The following is a 20548-nucleotide window of genomic DNA, read 5'->3' on the forward strand; positions in this document are numbered from 1 at the left end:
AGCTGTTGAAGTGGACATTACAGGAACAGCTGTATTTCTGTCTCACTGGAACTAATATATTGTAACAAAATGTACCCATGATATTGTAGGGCGATGGGCTCTAACGTGTTATGCAGGGTTTGCTCTATTACAGAGATGGCACCACCTAAAGACATCAGGTAGATGTAAACCTGCTTCCATGTAATTTCTATATAAGTTTCTCCTGGGTAAGTGTGTGAATCCAGTATTAACTGAGCTACTGAAAATAGGTTTTATGCAGGTCCTGTAATTCATTGTGCTCCACTGAAATTAAGATGGGATTTGTGAGGACCCTATTCCAACAATGTTTTGTCTCAAAAATGTGCACTGCACTTAAGAAAACAGAAGGTGGAAGACAAACAAAACACTGTGCTCGGAGACAAAGCATCCATCCATCCATCCATGCATTCTCTATACTGCTTATTTTTGAGCAGGGTCATGGGGGGCTGGAGCCAAACCCAGTCGACACTGGGTGAGAGGTGGGGTACACCCTGGACAGGTTGCCAGTCTATCACAGGGCTAGAGACTAAGCAGTTCTTAGAAATTTAGTGAAAACCTTCCAGCTACTCATGTTTTTTTAATCTCACATTTTCACCTTTTTCCAGTTCAGCAGATCAGGTTAATCCCAGTTCAGATGTGAAATGCTAGCTGTGCTGGTCTCTGCTGCAGCAGGAAGGGCACAGTTCTGTGAAAAGAGCCCATTGTGCCACTGTGGTTTGTTGTGTGCCATGCAGGCCCAAGCCCATAGATGACCCTTGTTGTTTCTGCGCAGGCTTGGTTGAGGCAGATGCGAGCAAGAACAATGGCTGCATCTCGACGAAGCCGGTGGTGACTGACTCCACGGGCGCTGAGGGCCCCTGCCATCCCTGGCCTCCCGCCAGCACAGCTGACCCTGACGCCGCTACACCACGCCCCCACCTGGTCCGCCTCTTCTCCAGAGATGCCCCGGGCCGAGAGGACAACACCTTCAAAGACCGACCCTCTGAATCGGACGAGCTGCAGACCATACAGGAGCACAGTGGAGCGGCTTCAGAGTGTGGGTCAGAGAGCCCCGAACAGGACCTAGAATAGGCTTAGCTTTTTTTCCTCTCCCTCTCCTCTCTTTCCCCTCCTTTGTCCTTTGGTGTCTCATTTAAGAGAGCGCAAAGAGCCCCATATTTGACACAAAGAAATCTACTACCAACTACTACTAGCACCATGGCATCTGCAAGCAGTTCTGCACAGGCTGCCTTCGGGCTGGGTCGGAGGAAGAAGAACCCCAGCCTCCTGGATCAGATTGGAAAGTTCTTTGGGGGAGACAAGAAGAGGAAGAGTAAGGTGAGGAAGCAGGGAGAGTCGAGGTGAAGCAACTCGACCCTTCTCAAGTATCTCAGTTCATTCTGCTGATTCAGTCCTAGAACCACTTTTTACTTCTGATTCTTTAACAGCTCTTGTAAGAATTTGTCAAATCATATTTGTCATATAGATTTGTGCTGGCTGTATAGTTGTTTTCATGGTGAACTGCAGTCTGACATTGTCCTAGGATTCACATTAACTGGCTCATCGGTTATGAATCAACACTGGATAATGACTTTGGGTGTGGTTTTCTTATGTTTTTTTATTACAAAGGCTGTGATTTTAAATCATTTGAGTCATTTCTCTATATTTTTTAAATGGTACTGACATTAGTAGCAGATTTACTTTTTGTTAAACTTAATATATCTATCGTAGGTGTGAAATGGTGGAATTGTATACTTGGTGCTGCTGTAACGCAGTTTGTTTAATGGGAATGTTGCCAAACTGGAGTTAAGAACAGCTGTGTTTCAGTTCAGGTACTTTCCTAAATGATGATGATGATGTAGCAGATGGCGAATTGATGCTCGTGTCATTAAGATATAACACTGGTGTGCTTTTTTTAGAGGCATTGCGTACTCTGTAGGGAGTTACCACTGCTTCTGGGAAACCTCACCTCTGTGATGTCTCTGATTCTGGGCTCATTTCTAAACATCTGTGACAAGTCTGCCACGGGGGGGTACTTCACTACTGTTTGCACAGTACAGCAGTCTGCTTAGTCACTTTGAAAGTTTATGATCACATTATGCTATAAATGATCAATGAGCTCAAACTTATATTGATATAAAAGGATATATGTTAGAGGAGCAGCATATTATTATTCCATGTTTGGGAACATACATATAACAGTCTGCATCCTACAAAGTAAGAACAGGATAGTCTTAGTTTGCAGACTAGTGAATATGAGGCGTCTGAGCCTACAATACATTTTAATGCCTTTGTGCTGTAGTGTTGTCAGGGAACCTGAATTTTGGCCATTAGTAAATATAAACACTTTGAAACTCAGCCTTAATTGTAAGGCCTACTTTGTCTTTTTTTGGGGGGGGCATTGGTTTATTCTTCGTCTTTGCTGCACTATTAAAGGTTCCCTTTCTACTCCTGGCACTACTTTGTTCACCACTTTCAACAAACTGGTTTCTACTTCCAGAAACAATAGACTGGTTGGCACTGTTGCTACAGCTTTTAAGAACCAGACCATAAGTCCACTCACACAGTGACACCCTCTGGAGGTGCTGCTGACATGGAATTTCAGCTTCAGCACCAAACACACATCAAATGAACATGCGTTGAAGTTTTGGTTATCCTGACAACACGGCTGCAACAAGCAAAGTCCCAAAGCCCTGTTGTAGTGCTTTCAAAAAGAGTCACATCCGCCTGGTTTGACAGCTGTCCTAAAGTATGGGCACTGCTCATGATGGTTTTAAAGGAAAGCTATGGTACAGCGAGTTAAATCGCATAAAAAAAATATCCTATTCTAACTCTACACAGCGCTAATTAGAATGCTTTGGCAAAGAAATCATGAAACAACATGAAAATATGCATTTCCCCCATGCCTTATGTCAACTATGAAAAGTTCAGCATAAGATTCAGGATAAAACTAGATTCTGTGTTTAATGTGTGCTACAAACCTTTTCTGTAGCATGTTCTGATGATCAAGTGTTTTGCTTTTGTAAAACCTCACTTTGGAAATCTGGAAAACAAACTGAATCTGCACACACATCTCACTTTGGAAATGTTCAGGGAAAATGGCAACAGAACCATTTGTGAAGCTTTCATGCAGAATTAGGCTAGTGACCAATTTGCTGCAGTATTTTATGTAAGTTGTACAAATATATATTGTATTTGTGTTCACCAAGGGTTTGCCTTCTACTGACAAGTGTTCACATGATCTAGCAAAAATCCGCCTGCACTAACTCTCTGCTGTAAACACGTATTCTTCCAGCAAGAACTCATCAGGAAGACATATTTTTAGCTTAATTTCTGATTGTCTGTGTGCACCGACACAGGCATTCTTATTATGTACAGTACCCACAGACAGGTGACAATTCTAAAGGAAAAAAAACCAATATACAGTAAAGTATCTTTGTGAGGTGTTGGGTCACCAGAACAGTATGAGCGCATCTTGGCACTGATTCTCCAGGTCTCTGAACTCTACGGGGGGGGGGGGTGGAACACAAAAGATATTCGCTCATTTTGTGTCTTGATGATGGTGGTGGAGATGCTGTCTAACACGTTGCTCGAAAATCACCTGTAGGTGTTCACCTGGGTTGCGATCTGGTGACCGTGAAGGTGATAGCATAGGAGTCTTATCATTTTCATACTCATCAAACCATCCAGTGACCCCTTGTGCCCTATGGATGGAAGCAACCACCCATTGATTGAGGTTTTTCCTTTAATTTGCCACCTGTTTGTTTACTTTGAGGTTACAGTATTGGAAAGAAAGATTTTCTCACTGTTTTTTGTTGCCTGCTTATTACAGCAATGCTGCATTGTTTTAATATTTGGCAGGTACCATTTACCATCTGGTTCCTAGTTGTTTTTTCTTTTGTCTCATTACATCATTTTCAAGCCTGAGTCTGTGTATTGAGAAAATATTATGATGGTATCATGTACAGCAGTACATGATATGTTTCACAAGTTGTTAAATGATGCCAAAAATGACAGACTCCTCTCTCAGGACATGAAACAACTGCAGAAAATCTGAATTTGAATGCTAATGGGCCTTGTGATCTCGATTAAGCGGTAGAAGATGAATGAATGAATGAATGAATGAATGAATGCTAATGGGTATTTGATCATTCAGATTACAGGGGTACTGATGTTTTAATTACAGGGGAAATTATGTTCGCATGAATATTAGCTATTCAAGAAGTGAAGATGCATGAAAAGCTGAGACTATATTTAAGTATTAATTTGCATATTCATTAGTTGAATAGCATGCATAATCAGTCAGACAATGCAATGCAGGTCACACATCACTTAGCTCACCTCAGGTTGACAAGTCTTTGACCAAGAGTTTGTTTGCAGCAGTAGTGGATCAGTGCTGATCCCTGGTTTTGTATTGTCTTTAACTTTGCAGTGGATATTTGTAACGGTTCATTTCTGTTGTGAGCTGTTGTGACCAGTGACAAGTTCCTAACCTGATTTTGTTCTAAGCTTCTTTTTTTTTTTTTTTTTTTGATTATTCCTTGATTAAAACTCTTAAACAACACCCTCAGCGTTCCTTGTTTTGTTGTCATTCGTGTTTGGCTCCATGTCTCTCTTTTGGTACTGCTGTTTTAACTGCTCTGCTAACACCTGGTCACAGTCAGCCACTATGATTTATTAACCCTCATGGTTTAGGTGGTGCTGCAATTTATCCTTCTTAGCTTTTAGCCCCAAGTCACAAATAAAAGCAGCCAGATGTAGCAAACTTTAAGTATTCATTCAGCATGCGTGGACTATGTATACAGTAATCTTTAAGATTCTAGGCATTAAAACTAATGAATATATTTCACATTTCAGTCGGTTAATCACACAAGTATGTGCACTGCATAACAAAAGAAGTCACCCACTGAGGTTTAATGGAAAGTGGAGCTGCTGTTTATCTCTCTGATAAACTCGGATAGTACCGAGTAACGGATGGCTGACTTGTCTGTGTGAGCCTAAAGAACAAAAGGAGAAAATAAAACACCTTTCACTATTTCACTCCCAGGTTGTCTACTAAAAGGGCATCTGTGATCACTACAAGCTGATTGTTTTTTGTCTCATGGAGACTTGTGAATTGAAATTCATTCTCTTTTTTAGAGTGTGTCTAAAAACTTGGCACTAACACGAGCAGCAGCATGTTCCTGAGGATTAGTTACCTCTACCAAGGGCAGGGGTTATGTTTTTACCGCTGCTTGTTTTGTTTAACAGCATAACTCAAAGTAAGGAATGGATTTGGGTGAAGCTTTTTGGCGAGGCAGGGTATGGCCCAAAAGGCAACTGATTAGATTTTGGTGCTGAAGGGTGGGCTGCGCTCCTCTCACACACACTCACAGCTGAGCAAAGACTGTGAAGTGCTTTCGTAGTGCAACATTCAGCCAGCAAAGGAGACTGTGTGAGCAGTTTATCAATCAACCGTTGAACAAGCAGAGCACAAACTTGCAGAAATGGGACGTCTTCACCAATTTGCCCACGGCCCACTGACTGAAGTCCCCGTTTTACCCCTAAACCAACAAGTGACTGTCTGTCATTTCTATAACTTGCAAACTGATAATGGTGTCAGCATCATCCCAAATGCCAGCAGCAGGTTTTCAAAGTCAACAATCATATTATGAGGGTCAGACTATCATGGGAATATTGCTTTTATGGCATTATGTGGAAACTGAGCTGCCCCTTGGCGGAGGTTGCACTCTCTGAGTGCTGTCTAGTTACTGTCTTGAGTTCAGCTCAGCCAACACAGGCTTGTTTACGTTCCTCTTTCAGGTGCAATACTGTGTTAACCTCTTGCTTAGAGCAAGAAACAAATACATCCAGGCACCATGGCACAGGAAGGTATTACACAGTCCAAACAAACACTGTTGAAGATTTCAAACAGACATGCATTTTAATTAAATTTAAATACAAGATGAGTGATGCTGCAGATAACAACAGGCCTTCTGCTTCTGAGCTCAAGAAATTCAAAGTGCAACTATTTCCCAACCATTGTATTTGTAGGATTTGGTCACGTGCTACTCGGCAAATATGCCAAACATTAAGGTACTTCCTAAAAATAAGTGGGAAGGGGAAGGGGTCGAATATTGTTTTATGAAAAATAAAATCTTTTTTAAGGGCACAGCAGCACCAGTATGCTAATTGGCAATTGCTCAATAAACTTTGAACACCATACCAAACCTACATAACCCTGCCTGTTTTCTAAACTCCCATCCCACCCTAATCATTTTCTTACAGTCCCAAAAACGTTTTGTCTTCATCAGTTGAATGCAATGGAACAGATAATGGCTCCAGATAATGGCTGGTTATTTGGGATTTGATCTGAAGTCTCGATTGCCTTCCGAGGTGAAGACCAAGCAGCAGACAAAACTGGAAAAAAGTCATTGTTAATCCTTTCCTTGTTAAGTGTAGGTGCACAGGTTGATAGATGTGATGCATCTTACATAGTTCTGCAGAGAGATTTCCATCATAGAGGGCTGATAGGCTGAACAATACACAACAAGGCAGTTTCCTCTCATTCAGGGCTGCAGAGAAAATCTGTGATCTGTGGAAAATTCAGATATCTCACATCGATGGTATGTGAAGTGTGAGTATAGTAAAGATAGTTGGACAATTTTATGATGTTGATTCGTGAAGGTATTCAGTAATAGCCATAAGATGGAGCTCCACAACCATGAATCTCCAGGTTTTCACCTGTGCTCAGGATTAATTACCAAGTATCATCCATAATGAGGTGATTTGTAACCTCAGTGAAGGCAGTTGGGATAATGAATTTGTACTCTGTGGACAAGAAGACCTTGTACTTTAGCCTGTGTCCTGAATCTTGATTTCTTTCTTTGTCTTCCTCAATTGAGTTCATACTATACATACTAATTCTGAAAAATACCAAGTGTCAACAGAAACATCTGAGAGACAATATACTTACTGTCAGAGACAAGGATTAAGAAAAAAAATCCACATTTTAGGAAATACACTTACTCGCTTTCTTGCTATGAGTAATTGAGCAGATTGATACCACTCTAATAGCCGATCTGTTGTCTTAGATACAGTATAACATACTGAAGTGTAAGGTTGCTGGTAGTCTGACTTGTCGTTAGCCACGTGGTCGTACGAACAACAGTGCTGGTCACTTGGCCATTTGCTCCACCATTTTGGGCCAGACTAAAATATCTCAACAACTAATGGATGGTTTGTCATGACATTTGTTACAGAGTTCTACTGAATTTGGTAAGTAGCTGGTCCCGTTTAATTTGTTGGAAGTTAAATTAAACAAATGCTGATAGATTGCCATGAAGGGTAATACATTCCATTTTACACACATTACATTCAATGTGTGTATAATATTTACTTGACATTTGGATGCATCTGCCTTTGAGGGCCGAATTAATCCATCCTCATGAGAGCAGATGCACTAGTGATTTGGTTTCATCTCAGAAAAAAGTGTTTTAAAGCAAGTGAAGGGAACAAATACCAAGTAGAGCGTGACATCAAAGGCACAACTGGCTGAAAGTGAGACTGTACCAGCCAGAATTCATAAAGCATTATTTGGGCTCCTGTTTCCTCTCCCATCTCTGGCAGTGGCCAGCAAGGTTGTTCTATTATCTCTCCTCCCTTTCATTTTCCCATAATGTACATCATGACAAAAACAGACATGCAAAAACACAAAGAGAACGGAACTAACATTTTATTACGCACAGTGTGTGCTGGATATTACGAGTTTTTTTCCAAATGGAACAAAAAAAAAATCATTTTTACAAGCTACACTGTTGCTGTCCATCTAGATATCCATTTAGATGGACTGTGTTTTAGGTGAAGTCTCTTTTTTATCATTGTGTTTCCTTCTCTCTTTTCCTGATCTAAGTGTTCATTGATTCATTATCAAAAGAAAGTATGTCTGCCATACTGTGTAAATGGTGGCAGTGAAAGTTTTTTCCCTCAGTTTCAGTTGTTGTGAGATAATGGACTTGATTGGGCTCCACCACCACCAACCCACACACATATAAACACATTTCAATTTTCATGTTACATTACTGGGGTCAGAGAAAGGGACGAATGAGACAACATTAACAGAAAAGACTGAATTTACTAAGTGGGTGGAAATGAGTTTTGTTCTCACAGGCTGTGGGTTGATGGTGGCCTTTGGTAATAGAGAAGTTATGCTTTTCACCTTTTATGTGCCTGTGCTGTTTGCATTAAGTAATAAAAGTTTTGTTTTTTTTAAAAATGGAGTAAAATGTTTTTACTCAAGCACAGATGTCAGAGGATATCGACCTTATTAAGCACTCATACTGACATTCCATTAAGGCTGAAGCACTTGGCTACATTGGTTTGTACTTGGGGAGGACAATTTGTCTTCTTAAGATAAAGCCACTGACAAGAAAATGCTACAAACTTCAGCTGATATCTTTGGGCAGAAGGAAGTTAAGAAAAAACATTATTAGTTTTTTATTTAAATTTTTTGTTTTACACAGTTGAATCGGCAGCACTAAGGATGAAAATGCATTGATATTCAGAACTGCTGCAACTTACCAGCCACTTCCATCTAGGGTGTGAGTTTTCAGCGGTTTTTCCACCTTAAATTCCTACATGTAAAGACTACACAGGTGTTGTAAGCAAAAGGTGAAACTTATCAGTCTTCAATGGCAAAAGACATAAATATTAAATAGGTGTCTGGCTTTGCGGCCTTTATTGCTTCCTTCACACCACAAGTAGCTGACTAATAATCACGCCACCTTCCACCTGAAATGCTGCAGGCCTGTAAAAACAGCCGGTATAAGAAAAGGCCCATTCATATATTATTAAATGTACAAAAGCTGCTGCGTAATATAATGTTCTTACATAAGCTACCAATCGATTCAAAATGAATTATTACCATTTCAGCCAACGCCTATGGCAACAGGATAAAGTATAATGCTTTTAGAAATTTCAAATTGGTGTTTTTATCCTCAGTGTTCAGTAGGTCGGACTTGCAACAAGAGACTAAATTGTGTATTATTTTAATAGCTTTCATGTAACCTCAAAAAAGTGAACGTTTCTTGACTGTAGCAGTCCCAGGCTAGTGCCTTACTTCAAATAATGTTAGTGATCTTACATTTATTATTAAAGATTGTGAGAAAATCTAACTGAAACTATTATATTTGAGCAAGTGGGTCCTTGTGTTGCATATGAGTGTACATTGAACATGTTATGTCTATGGCTCCTTTTCTTCCTTTTGCAGGGATCGTTCCGAGGTGCTCTGTCTCCAGCCCCTCAGAAAGCCTCTGCAACCTCCCCACGTAAGCGTGGAGGAGAGAATGCTGTGGTCCATTTCTTCCGCACGATCGTGAGTAATGTTCAAAATGAACTATATTCTTATTTCTTAAGCATTTGCAGGATCCTGGGTTTGCTTCAGCAGTGTTGCCTCTGTGCCCTTTGCTGCCAGTATTCCTCCAAGTTTTTCTCTTTTCCCTTCAGCTTCGACTTTGTCTCATCTTTCACTAACTCTGTCAAACCTTTTAACTCTGTCAATAACTATTCTTCAGGTGTCCCCTGCCCGTCCTAAGTCTAGGGTGAGTCTGTTTTACATTACTACTTTTGATGTGTACATTAAACAATAAAGATTTCTAAACTCTTAAAGCCAATATTTACCAGCAACACTGAGATTTTCCTTTAGACATTGTGACTTAGTTTGACAGTTACCATCCAGAACAGACCGTGGTCCAAAGCCCAATAACAATTTGTCATTTTGTCAGTATTGTTTATGTGCTGTGTGTCTTTGGCTTTGTTGCTGCTAAATGTCACTATTTAGTGCTCTTTTCAGTGTTAGCATCTGCCTTGCTCCTCTCTTCTTTTCTCCTCCTCCTTTTTGACACACATTTCTATTTGTCCCCTCTCCCTTTTACCTCTTGTGCTTGTGGCTTGTTTGTCTACACATCCAGTGGAGACGACTAGCAGCCAAAATAGGCCTGGTAGGTAGTTTAAAAACTACAAAATTATAGAGGTATCATGCCTAATTAAACTGAAGCAAGGGCAAGTGAGGTCATCTTCTCAAACCACCTTTGGACATAATACATGTGGTTGCGTTTCCATTTTGTCTCCCTCAACCACATTAGCCACTGTAATCTCTCCATACATCAGTGATAACATCTCATTTCCTACCTTTTGGAGCTTGCAGTCTGACTTCTCCTTATTATGTGTTATATTTTACATTCTTGGTCATGCAGGTACCATTATGCTCTTATCCTTGTTTCATTTCAAAAAATCCTCTGTGGCTGGCTAAAGTGAGGCTGCCTTCTGCTTCCTTCATTTCATTATCAGCACTTAATTGAAGATCCTTGTACATGTGTCCTAGTAAAAATGTGTGTGCTCATTCTGAGGGGATCTACAAAGGGGGAGCAAAATATAATTGCCTTTGGGTGAAAGCAGGGCTGTCTGACTTTTTAATGAGGACAGGATGATTTTTTTTTTTTTCTTCAGAATTTTGCAGTGTATTACATAGTTACATAGATAGTTAGTGTACATTAAAAAGAACCTTTTGCTCGAACCATCGGTGGTAAAGGTACACATTCCCATATGCAGAGGACAGTTTTGTCTATGTATCACACTTCTATCGTGCACTGGTGGCACACATTGGATGTTCATTGACAAGATTATCAAATCAAATCAGCATTTAGTTGTATAGCACTTTACAACAACTGGCAGACTGACCCACTATGCTTCACAGACAATAAGATAAAAACAAAACAATAAAATAAAACCAATAAAATAATGTAAGCAATCAACAATAAAATCACAAGAGGCAGAAAGTTAAAAAGTCAAAATGCCAAGTGAAAAAAATTCTATTGGGAGCTGAAAGCCAATTTAAATAAATAGGTTTTTAATTTATTTTTAAAGGAAGCAAGGTTTGAAATCAAGCGTAGCTTAAGTGTTAAAGTACTCCATAGCTTCGAGGCAGTGAAGGCCTGGTCATCTTTTGTACCTACAGGAAGCACTGATCAGCTGATCTGAGGGCCCTAGAACACCTACAGGGAATTAAAAGCTCAGCGAGATGGGGGGAGCTTGACCATTTAACGCCTTAAAAACAACCATCAGAAGTTTAAAATCAGTCCTAAAATTAAAAGGAAGCTAATGTAGAGAAAATCAAACAGCTGTAATATGCTCACGTTTAGGGATATGAGTTAACAGCCAAGCACCTGCACTTTGCACCAACTGAAGATGGAAGAGTGAAGGTTGACTAAGCCCTCCATACGATATATTGCAGTGGAATAATCAAGTCTGGAGCTAATGAAGGCATAAATAGCCTTCTCCGGGTTGTGGTGATTATGGTTTAAATTGGGTTGCACAATTAGAAACATGAAAAATTAAGATCTTTTGCTATTATTTTAACATGTTGTCAGGGGGCTATTGCAGTTTGAAGTGTGAAATGGGCTTGGTTGGTGGTTCCAAGGAGCCATGATGCCTCCCTGTCTATGAGCTGATTTTTTTAAACTGTCCATTAAAGGTGATTACACACAAGAGCTCTCAAATCACAAGTCATCGAAGATTGTGCCAGGCTTAGGACCACAGTACAATTTTGGACCTTGAATTAACAAAATGAGGGGCTCAGAATACAAGGATGCCACCCAAGGACCAAATAGTACATTCTAGCCACCACAACAGAGCTGACTGATAATCACTTTGCTGGCTGTATTTCGCTTTGCAAAGCAAAGCCAGATTTGATTTGAAGGTTGCTACAGCCTTCCAGGCAAGCACAGTGTTCCAGGCATTTCCCTGGCTCAACATTGCATTTAATTACAACATCAACTTTAATAAACTTTAAAATGAAAAACCTCCTAAATTAAATCTAGGTAATATGAATTAACTTTAAGTTCCTGACTTATCCGGGAGTAGTCCTAGTACAGCATATCCTGTACAAGAAATGCACAGGAAAGATAGTTGAGGACATGATGAAGATAGGAAAGAAAAGAGTTACAGTATATACAAGGTGAATTGAGACAAAGGGGGACTGGTGTGTGTGCAGATACAAGGAATGTCTAATCTTGGCAACTTTGTATCCAGGTGAAACCCCAACAAAGTTTAATTTCCCAGGTAAATTCTTTTACTGTTATACAGGAAAATGGATAGGGATAGTGCAGCTCTTGAAACCTGGCTACTTTGTCTCCAGGAGAACCCCTGGCAAGACTATAGTAATTTTAAAAAGGAAGAGAAAAGCTATACTAACACACAACCCTTCAATCTGATAGTACGCAACCTTGCACCCAGCCTCTGCAGTCTCCAAGCTGGGGTTTATATGCTGTCTCTATAGCAGAGAGTGGATCAGTCTGTTTTTGCTATTTCATCAGAAGCTGTTAAAAGACGCTGTAGCTAGTTCAAACCAGTCTTAGGTCCTGTGGGCTCAGAGGCAAACAGATCATCTCTGGAGCTGCCTGGTGTTCCTGCTAAGCATATTCCAGTCTATATAATGTTCCTGTTGAGCAAGCAGCCCACATCTGTTTCAACGGCTGCATTGGCTTCACTGCGTGCGTGTGTTTGTGTGTTCTTTTGGCAGTCTGGAATCAATTATCTCTTCAAGTATATGGATCTTTTTCTCTCAGCTTTACCTCTTTGTCCAGAATAGAATTATGTATGTTGCTTTCCTCTCAAAATGAAGCTTTTCCAAAACAAGCTCCATAGCATGTTGGTCTAAAATGCCAAGTTTGGTATTTCAGTGTGTTCAAGGAACTTTTGTGAAACAATGAAACCAGCCCAGTGTCACAGTGACAGTAAAGCTAAGAAGACAACCTTTAGTCACGTCTAGCATTTTTTGGGTTTGGCCATTTCAAATGCCAACACAGCCAAATGCAAAGCAGAGCTGTTGTCATTAATTAGGATTTATGATCATTTCATCACACGACATTGTAACTATAAAGCTACAGTAGCTTGGGAATGACAGAGGATTTGCATATAGTGTTTTTGGGCTAAACAGAAACAAAAAAAATTAGTAAATGAGAACAACTGCGAATAGATAATGACACTTCAGTTATTTTCATAAAGTTTCTAATTTCTTTCCTCGTGGAATGAGAAACAGTTCATGTAATTCATTTTCATGTATATATGGGATTAAACATCAGCAGCTTTCTGATTTTCTCTGCTGTGAGGACATGAATAAGTAGGCCTCCTTAATGTCAATAGGATGCAACAAATAAAAGACTTTTCAGGAACGGATTAGCATTTGGTGTCATGTTTTTAAATGACACATTGTCATAGTACTGTAATATGTAGGTACCAGTAGACTGTCATATGGTCACATGAGAGAATTTATCAAGTTTTCAGAAAGTCAGCTGTTGCGTAATGAAGTTTTCTCCCAGTAGTTTGTATTTTTTTAGAGCATGTCAATCAATCATTCCTGAGTGCACCGTGGAGAAGGAGGTCCTGTGTCTCCTGTCTTCTCTTTTTCACTGCCTTCCGCTGAACTGAATAGGCAATATGGGCTGTCTGTGCAAAGATTTGCTGCATCTTAACCCCCTGACAAACATCTCATAGACTCTTGTTACACTGACTCCTTTTCTCCCTCTGCCAGGGCCACCAGAAGTCACACTCTGCTAAAGCCAAGAAGGCCGGTGCAGGGGACAGCAGAGGCACCCTGACTAGGATCTTCAAAATGGTAAAAACAAAAGCTGCTTATCAAACATTTTCCAAGTCATCATTATTAAATATATTATTTCCCTAATCACTGTCTTGCCCCTGTTTTTTCCTGCCTCAGTGATGATATCAGCAGCAGAGTGAGTAACTGATACTTGATGAAAGGACATGAGTTTAATTCACTCAGCACTTGGTCCACATTGCTATGCTTAGAAGACATGCTAATCACCTTACTACTACTGCAGCAGCAGCACTGTCATAAGAGGCCTTTAGACACACCATCAATCACTGTGCATGCTACAAGCTTTATGCAAGCTCTGATGTAACCGCACTGGAGGGGAAAGATCCAGGTCTGATATGGGTCCAGCAGGGCTATAGCTAACATAGTGTATTTGCTTTACTGCAAGATGTACAGTGTAACATTAATATGCAATCCTGTCAATCACTTACCAAGCATGACATGCTCCTTCAGGTCCTCTGGAGCACTTCAAACAAATGTTGCCAGAATATAAAACTAATCACAAGGCACAGCGTACACCTGAAAAGCCAATCAATGGACCAGCTGACATTGGACGAGATGCAGGGCTCACCCTGGACAGGTCGCCACTCTATCGCAGGACTGACACTCAGAAGTGGCTAATAGTGGCTAATTTAAACAATGCTCCATTTTTCCTAAATAGTGTTGAAAATATCATGCCTACTTCCAAGCCTTTGGATCTTTTAAAAAAGTAACCCAACTTCTGTTGGTAACCCAACAGAAGTGGTGATTTTTTGGTGGATTAAAGTGATGGATTATAGTGATATTTCAAGCAGACTGTTGTCTTCAATTAATCAATTTTAATCAATCCTCCAGCCAATTAAAATTGAGAACTGGTTTCATTGTGCTGTTTGGCATCACTGCATCCACCACACTGAATATGGGGAGAGGGAGAGAGAGAGAAACAGAGAGGTGAGCTGTAAGGAAGAAAATAGTTGTACTATAGTACAGTTTCCAAGCAGCCTGATGTTCCTGTGACCAGTATAGCTAATAACAAGTGTAAGGTCCATGGGACCTTACCCACAGAAGTGGAAAATTAACCTCAGATTGCACAGAATGGTAGTTCAGAAAGAAAAATACATATACAGAATACAAAAACAGTGTCCAGCCACACCATACATTGCTTTCTGAGTGAAAATGGGCTCCATGGAAGTAGACAAGCTTCAATGCATCTGGGAGTGTGTCCCTTAGACCAGTGAAACAACAACACATCAACTCTATGTTCACAGCAGAAACAAATGAAGCTTTAGAAGTAAAGAACATCAGTGTGAGACATGAAAGAGGCTGATTAATGTTAAGGAGTTGCTTTGTTGTGCCTCATTAACACCTGCCAAGAGGTGGGCTGCAACATTTTAGGTTAAGGGTCTTTTTGTCAATGCCATTTTCAAAACATCTTATCTTGCATCGAAAATCAAAAGCAACATTGTTCTATAAAATATGGAATAGAGAATAGTGGATGTCAATTGCTTTTCTCAGTTTCAGGTATGGATGCAACTCGAGCCATCACAACTGTTGACAAATATATACACGTACTATACTGTATAACTACTTACAAGTACATTATAATGCAATTTTAAATTGTTCTTAGACTCCTTAACGCTAATAAATAGGGGATTCAAAATAAAGTAGATTAGGTCAGGTCTTGTCCTTACCTGTAATCTAACTTTGTGCTTTTGTATGGGTTTTTGACCAAAAATTTATTATGGAACATTTTTTAAAACAATACAAATCTGCATTAAAGTCCCTCTAAAAAACTGAAGCTAATCTCACTGTGTTTAAAACTGAAGCTAATCTCACTGTGTTTGCTGAAAAGCTCCCAAACACAAAATGTCAAAACTTTATTGGGAACAGAAGCAAGTTTGTCAAAACTTCCATTCTGAAAGTTTAGGCATCCTCATATTGTACTACACTCATGCAGCTTTTCGGCTTCGTATTCATTAGCACTTCAACTGCTTGTCTTTCCAATTTACAAAGAAACAGCTTATTAGTTTATTTGTTTTCATATACTGTATAATAAAAAAAGGGGCAGCGTTCATGCTCTGCCAGTTTTTCCCTGATAAGTTTTAATTAGCCAGCCACTCTCACTTACATTAGTTATCTGTGCTATTGCTGAAGCTAGAGACAAATCCAAATTTCCCCAGGGCTGAATCCTCATCTGAACCAACTAAATTGTTGTCATTATACTACAAGAGAGTAAACAGCTCTGCAGATGAAAAACTTCTGAGACGTTTCAAATCTTTCAGATGCGAGTAATTATCATTGACGTGCCATCATATCCTTACTTCCACACACACACACCCCTGTACATGACATCACGTTCCTAAAAGGAATGAGGATAAAGCCATATTTGCGTTCTGACGTTAATGTCTCACACTTTGCTTCTGTTGATTTTCAGCTTTCGATTTCAGATATGACTCTAAGTAGGCACTATGTGTACATAGCTAGTGTGCTCATACTGAAGGAGGATGTGCTCAGCTGCACAAGACATGCCCACATTCATAAAAAATAGACAAATTCAAAAGTCAGGAATAACATCTTCACTGCATAACTGTCAATGGTGCCCCTGCTTTTTGTTAGCACTCTTGCTTGCCTTTTTTATTTTTTATAAATAATGTGTTTGTATATTGTTTTTCTTTTTTGGGATAGATAATAAATTTAATCTGAAATGGCTAGAACAATAGCCTAGAACGAAAGCCATCCATAAAACTTTGTCTCATTTGTTTAATGTTCCTGCCTTTCAGAGTCCTCTACTGTTCCTGATTTATGATCTGAATGAGAGAGTGTGATAGGCAAACAAATATATAGTCTCAGAGACTACTTTGCATTTAAACACAGAACATCTCATCTGGCACTTTGGGAACAAAAACAAAACGTTTGCTTCTGAAAGGATGAAATGCCTGAAAACCAAAAATGATAAGATGCAACATTTTTTCACTTTACTTAAAAAAACACAGCCCAAACTTTCAATAATTATCCCATAATTCTAGTCATTTTATTCAGGATTTTGACTATCACACTTTCAACTCACTTTCTCATATTTTTTATAACATTGTTTTGACTATTGATTCAGTGTTCTCTTACTTTCTCATAGCTTTGACTTAGTATCTCACACATTTGTCTTCACAAAATTATATATATATTTATACAGTCAGGTCCATAAGTGTTTGGACAAGGACACCATTTCTGTACTTTTGCCTCTGTACACCACTGCAATGGATTTGAAATGAAGCAGTCAAAAACTTTAATGTGTGTTTAGTTTAGTGGCTGTAATTCCTAAATGGTTCGTGTAATATTTCTGTGAAACTCTGCAAATTAAAGCTGAAAGTCTACACTTATTGACAGCTTCTTTTCAAATCCAGTGAGGTCGTGTACAGAGGCAAAATTGCAAAATAAATTGTGCCCGTGTCCAAATGCCTATGATGCATCTCTCTGTTCTCCATCTGTGCATCATTACAGGCCTGAAAATCCCTGTTTAGTTCTCACATTAAAATCCTGCTCTGCCTTTACTCTGACTTTGCAGTGTTCAAACTCATTATTCAACAGAAGCACTGGCTAAAGATTACAGTTTTTCTTGATTGCTTTGAAGCAGCCGTCAATTGAAACTCCACATTTTCAAAACAGTTAACACACCTGCCTAAACAGTATCACTGATGGCAAAATGACACATTTTGTTTGCAAAAGGCTCTAGCCATGCCAAAACATTTAAAATATGCAACAAAAGGAATTTTTGCCTCCAAACAGCACAACTTGCAAACAAGTATATGAGCTCTTTCAGTCAGTCATTACACAATGGACAACAAAATAAAAAATACAGTGTCAAACAGGTGCTTTAGTGATTTCACACTGATCTTGGTAGTTTCTAATAGTTAGGAATAGATGGTTTCTCTTTGGTTACCATAGCTAAAACAATGGAGTTTGGACTGCTTGAATGACATCCATGTTAACTGTTTTGCAAAAGGGGGGGGGGATGTGTCAATCCAATGAGAACGTGTTTACACATTTGCAATATGTGTCTTCTGCTCTGCTGGGTTAGTGATGATGAAAACTGAGTGGGTCCTAGTTTCTTTAAACAGGTCAAAGCAATCAAGAAAAACTGTAAAAAAAAAAAAAAAAGGTGTGAAAGTTAAATAATTTAATGATGTGTGACTACAACTCTCATGCTTGATGAAATAAGCCTGAAAGGCTTCAGGAACACAGGAAGTGACAGCTTAGCTAAACCTATCATCTTTTTAAATCAGTGTTGATTCACAAAAATTGCGTAGATTAAAATTGTCGATGTCAGACTTTATAGTCTACAATTATTTATTTCCCATGATGTGTTCTAATCAATTTCTGAGAAGGCTGTCCAACAGCGCTGCCTACTCATCACATACTGAGTGATATCCCCAACAGGCCAGACTCCCAAACCATCAGAATAGTCCTTTAATGCTGAACCAAGCCGGCAGCACTGTCATTTTCATATATGTGACTTTATTGATTTTATTTCATATGTCTTATTTGTTATACAGGGAAGCAGGAGTGCTTCTCCAGCCAAGCGCTGAAGTCCCTCTCTTCAACCCTTTCCAACAGCATGAGGGCAGACTTTCAAGAACACGGGACTAAAGTGGGGACAAAAAGAGGATGAAAAGGATGAAATCTTGTCATCCCTTAAACTCACCTTCCCATCCACCTCTGATAACACTCTAATGTACGCTAAATCCCTCCCCCCTCCTATTACTGTCCCTTCTCTTTGGCTGGTACTGTAGATAGCAACACAATCTGTTGCCCCCTTCTCCACCCCTGCATGCTTTGTGCTGAGTCTGTGCAGTCATCATCATAGATGTGTTTGCTGAAGTTCATCCTGGAGCCGCTCACATGTTGCCTGATTGACCCCCTGACCCCTGCTATGGCTCTCTCTATGTGTGTGTGCTTGAGTGTCTGTGTCTTTGATGGTTTATCTAACAAAAGGTGGCTAAACTGAAGCAGACCTGGAGCAGTTGAAGGTTAAGGCCGGTGCAAGTCCAACTGACTTGGCCGTTGTTGCCGCTTGCTGATTAGATGAAAAGACCAGGCAGCTTCTGGTTGAGTAGAATGGTTTTCTGTCTTGTCACACTGTCTCTGTCACTCCGTCAATCCTTGTCTTACACCCACACTTAAACCTGTGTTTGAGTTTTGGGGTAGTTTTAACAGATTTTACATTATTATGAGAGCCATTTTCGTTGTAGTGTGTTTTCATTCAACCCTTGTGTCTTAGCTGTAGTTACAGTAAGTGTTCTGTCATGAATTTGATGTTGATGTATGTTTGTTATTAAAGCTGGCTATGGATTTTGTGGTAAAGGATACATTTTTAAAACTTCTAAATCAATTTACTTCAATAGTCACTGAAAAAACTGATAAATGAATAATTTCTAATGTTTTATTTCTTTTCAGTCCATGAGAAAATGATACATCCTAATTTGCATCTCCATATGTATAACAAAGTTACTTGTTTATGTACTATTTTCTACTTCTAAAATGACCAAAGTCTGAATCTGAAGCATGGTGCCAGACTCAGACCTTTCTTTCTTTCTTTCCTCTATCTTTGGCTTTACTCTTTTATCTTATGCACAACACACAGCGGCTACTGTACATGAAAGTTGCAAAAACCCTCACTTAACAAGTGTCTTTCCTTTTGACTACCAAAAACAACGTGCCTAGTGTTTCCTTTTAGTGGATAATTAAAACACAAACACAATTTCAAAAAGGTGCTCTGTAACTAACTTTGTAATGAGACATTATGATGTGTTACTTGGGAATGTGCGAGTTGATAGATGTAGTTGTCCACTGAAACAAAGCTCAGCACTACCACTTGTGCTGTTCCAAACACCCATCTTCCAAAAGCAGGCATGTGTGACGATGTGTGGCGTTCATCTCTCCTACTGTCCGTGTGTGCTTGAGTCTCGTGAATGCTGTGTATGTGTAGTGTAGTTTTTTTAATGGGTCCTGTGAATGAATGTAAAAATCCTACTTATTATTGCATGTATAATAAAGCATGACCAGCTATTTAACTGAGAATAAAAAAAAATAAACATTTTAAAACCAACTCTGTTTTGTGCAGTGTTTGTCTACGTGTATGCAAAATCAACACTTACTTAAAATAAAGCCACAATATGGTCATATTAGGCTAATATCGTAAAGAAAGCAGGACCGGCCAAATCATTAAAGCCAGAGGTTCAAATGCATTTAGGGTGTGAATCCAGTACGCCCCGCTATGAAGCAGCTTATTCACAATATTTCCACCTCTAGAAGGTTGAAACACCAAACCACAGGGACATTTCAGCACATGGACCATGTGTGCTATTGCATTTTATGAAATATTTTATAGTCATGTAAATATTATAATTATATAACTATAATAACCCAATGTGCATTTTACCCTATGCCTTTGACTCTGATGAAGACACAATGGTGTTGAAACCTTAGTAGCATTTGTTTGCACCATTAAAAGCAACAAATCAGTCAGTATGCTCCAGTCATCTTTTGATATGTTTTCTGTCCTGGATTGGAGAATGCCCCGGCTTCCTGTTCCTGTGGTAAGAGTATTCACTTCCGGTTTAGTGCTTAGTACAGATAAAATAATCATAGTAGGCGACTTTACTATTCATGTAGATGCCGACAATGACAGCCTCAACAATGTATTCTGTTCATTATTAGACTCAGTTGGCTTCTCTCAAACTGTAAATAAACCCACTCACTGTTTTAATCACTCTCTTGATCTTGTTCTGACGTATGGCATCAAAACTGAACACTTAATAGTTTTTCCCCATAACCCTCTTCTGTCTGACCATTTTCTAATAACTTTTGAATTTACCTTAATGGATTATACTCTATGTGGGAAACAATTCCACTACAGCAGATGTCTATCTG

General features: G+C 39.4%; 2 protein-coding genes across 7 annotated transcripts in view; both read left to right on the plus strand.

The window, feature by feature from the left end:
• The window catches only part of LOC109958541 (myelin basic protein), a 50429-nt gene extending 49318 nt beyond the window's left edge, over positions 1-1111 (plus strand). For all 3 annotated transcript variants that reach the window (XM_020597258.1, XM_020597257.1, XM_020597256.1), the window contains one exon: positions 791-1111. In XM_020597258.1, the coding sequence (XP_020452914.1) occupies positions 791-1089 (299 nt within the window). In that variant the 3' untranslated portion in view covers positions 1090-1111. The remainder of the gene's footprint in view (positions 1-790) is intronic.
• An 84-nt stretch (positions 1112-1195) lies between these two features.
• LOC109958542 (myelin basic protein-like) lies at positions 1196-19724 on the plus strand. Of its 4 annotated transcripts, XM_020597260.1 has the most exons (7): positions 1196-1335; positions 9245-9349; positions 9549-9575; positions 9945-9974; positions 13565-13648; positions 13748-13766; positions 18172-19724. In XM_020597260.1, exons 1-6 carry the CDS (start codon positions 1216-1218, stop codon positions 13748-13750), a joined length of 369 nt encoding a protein of 122 aa, XP_020452916.1. In that variant the 5' UTR covers positions 1196-1215; the 3' UTR covers positions 13751-13766; positions 18172-19724. The 4 variants fall into 4 exon arrangements, with proteins under 4 accessions (XP_020452916.1, XP_020452915.1, XP_020452917.1 ...); XM_020597259.1 differs by lacking the exon at positions 13748-13766; XM_020597261.1 differs by lacking the exons at positions 9945-9974; positions 13748-13766.
• The last annotated feature ends 824 nt before the right edge of the window (positions 19725-20548 follow it).

The sequence above is a fragment of the Monopterus albus genome, unplaced genomic scaffold (assembly GCF_001952655.1).
Source record: "Monopterus albus unplaced genomic scaffold, M_albus_1.0 scaffold33.1, whole genome shotgun sequence".
NCBI lineage: Eukaryota > Metazoa > Chordata > Actinopteri > Synbranchiformes > Synbranchidae > Monopterus > Monopterus albus.

Bases quoted from the DNA above. Each gene is read 5' to 3' on its own strand.
- LOC109958542 (XM_020597259.1), top strand. From the start codon at position 1,216: ATGGCATCTGCAAGCAGTTCTGCACAGGCTGCCTTCGGGCTGGGTCGG. The intron at 9,350-9,548 runs GTGAGTAATGTT...ACTATTCTTCAG, and splicing joins TCCATTTCTTCCGCACGATC to GTGTCCCCTGCCCGTCCTAA. The intron at 13,649-18,171 runs GTAAAAACAAAA...TTTGTTATACAG, and splicing joins TGACTAGGATCTTCAAAATG to GGAAGCAGGAGTGCTTCTCC.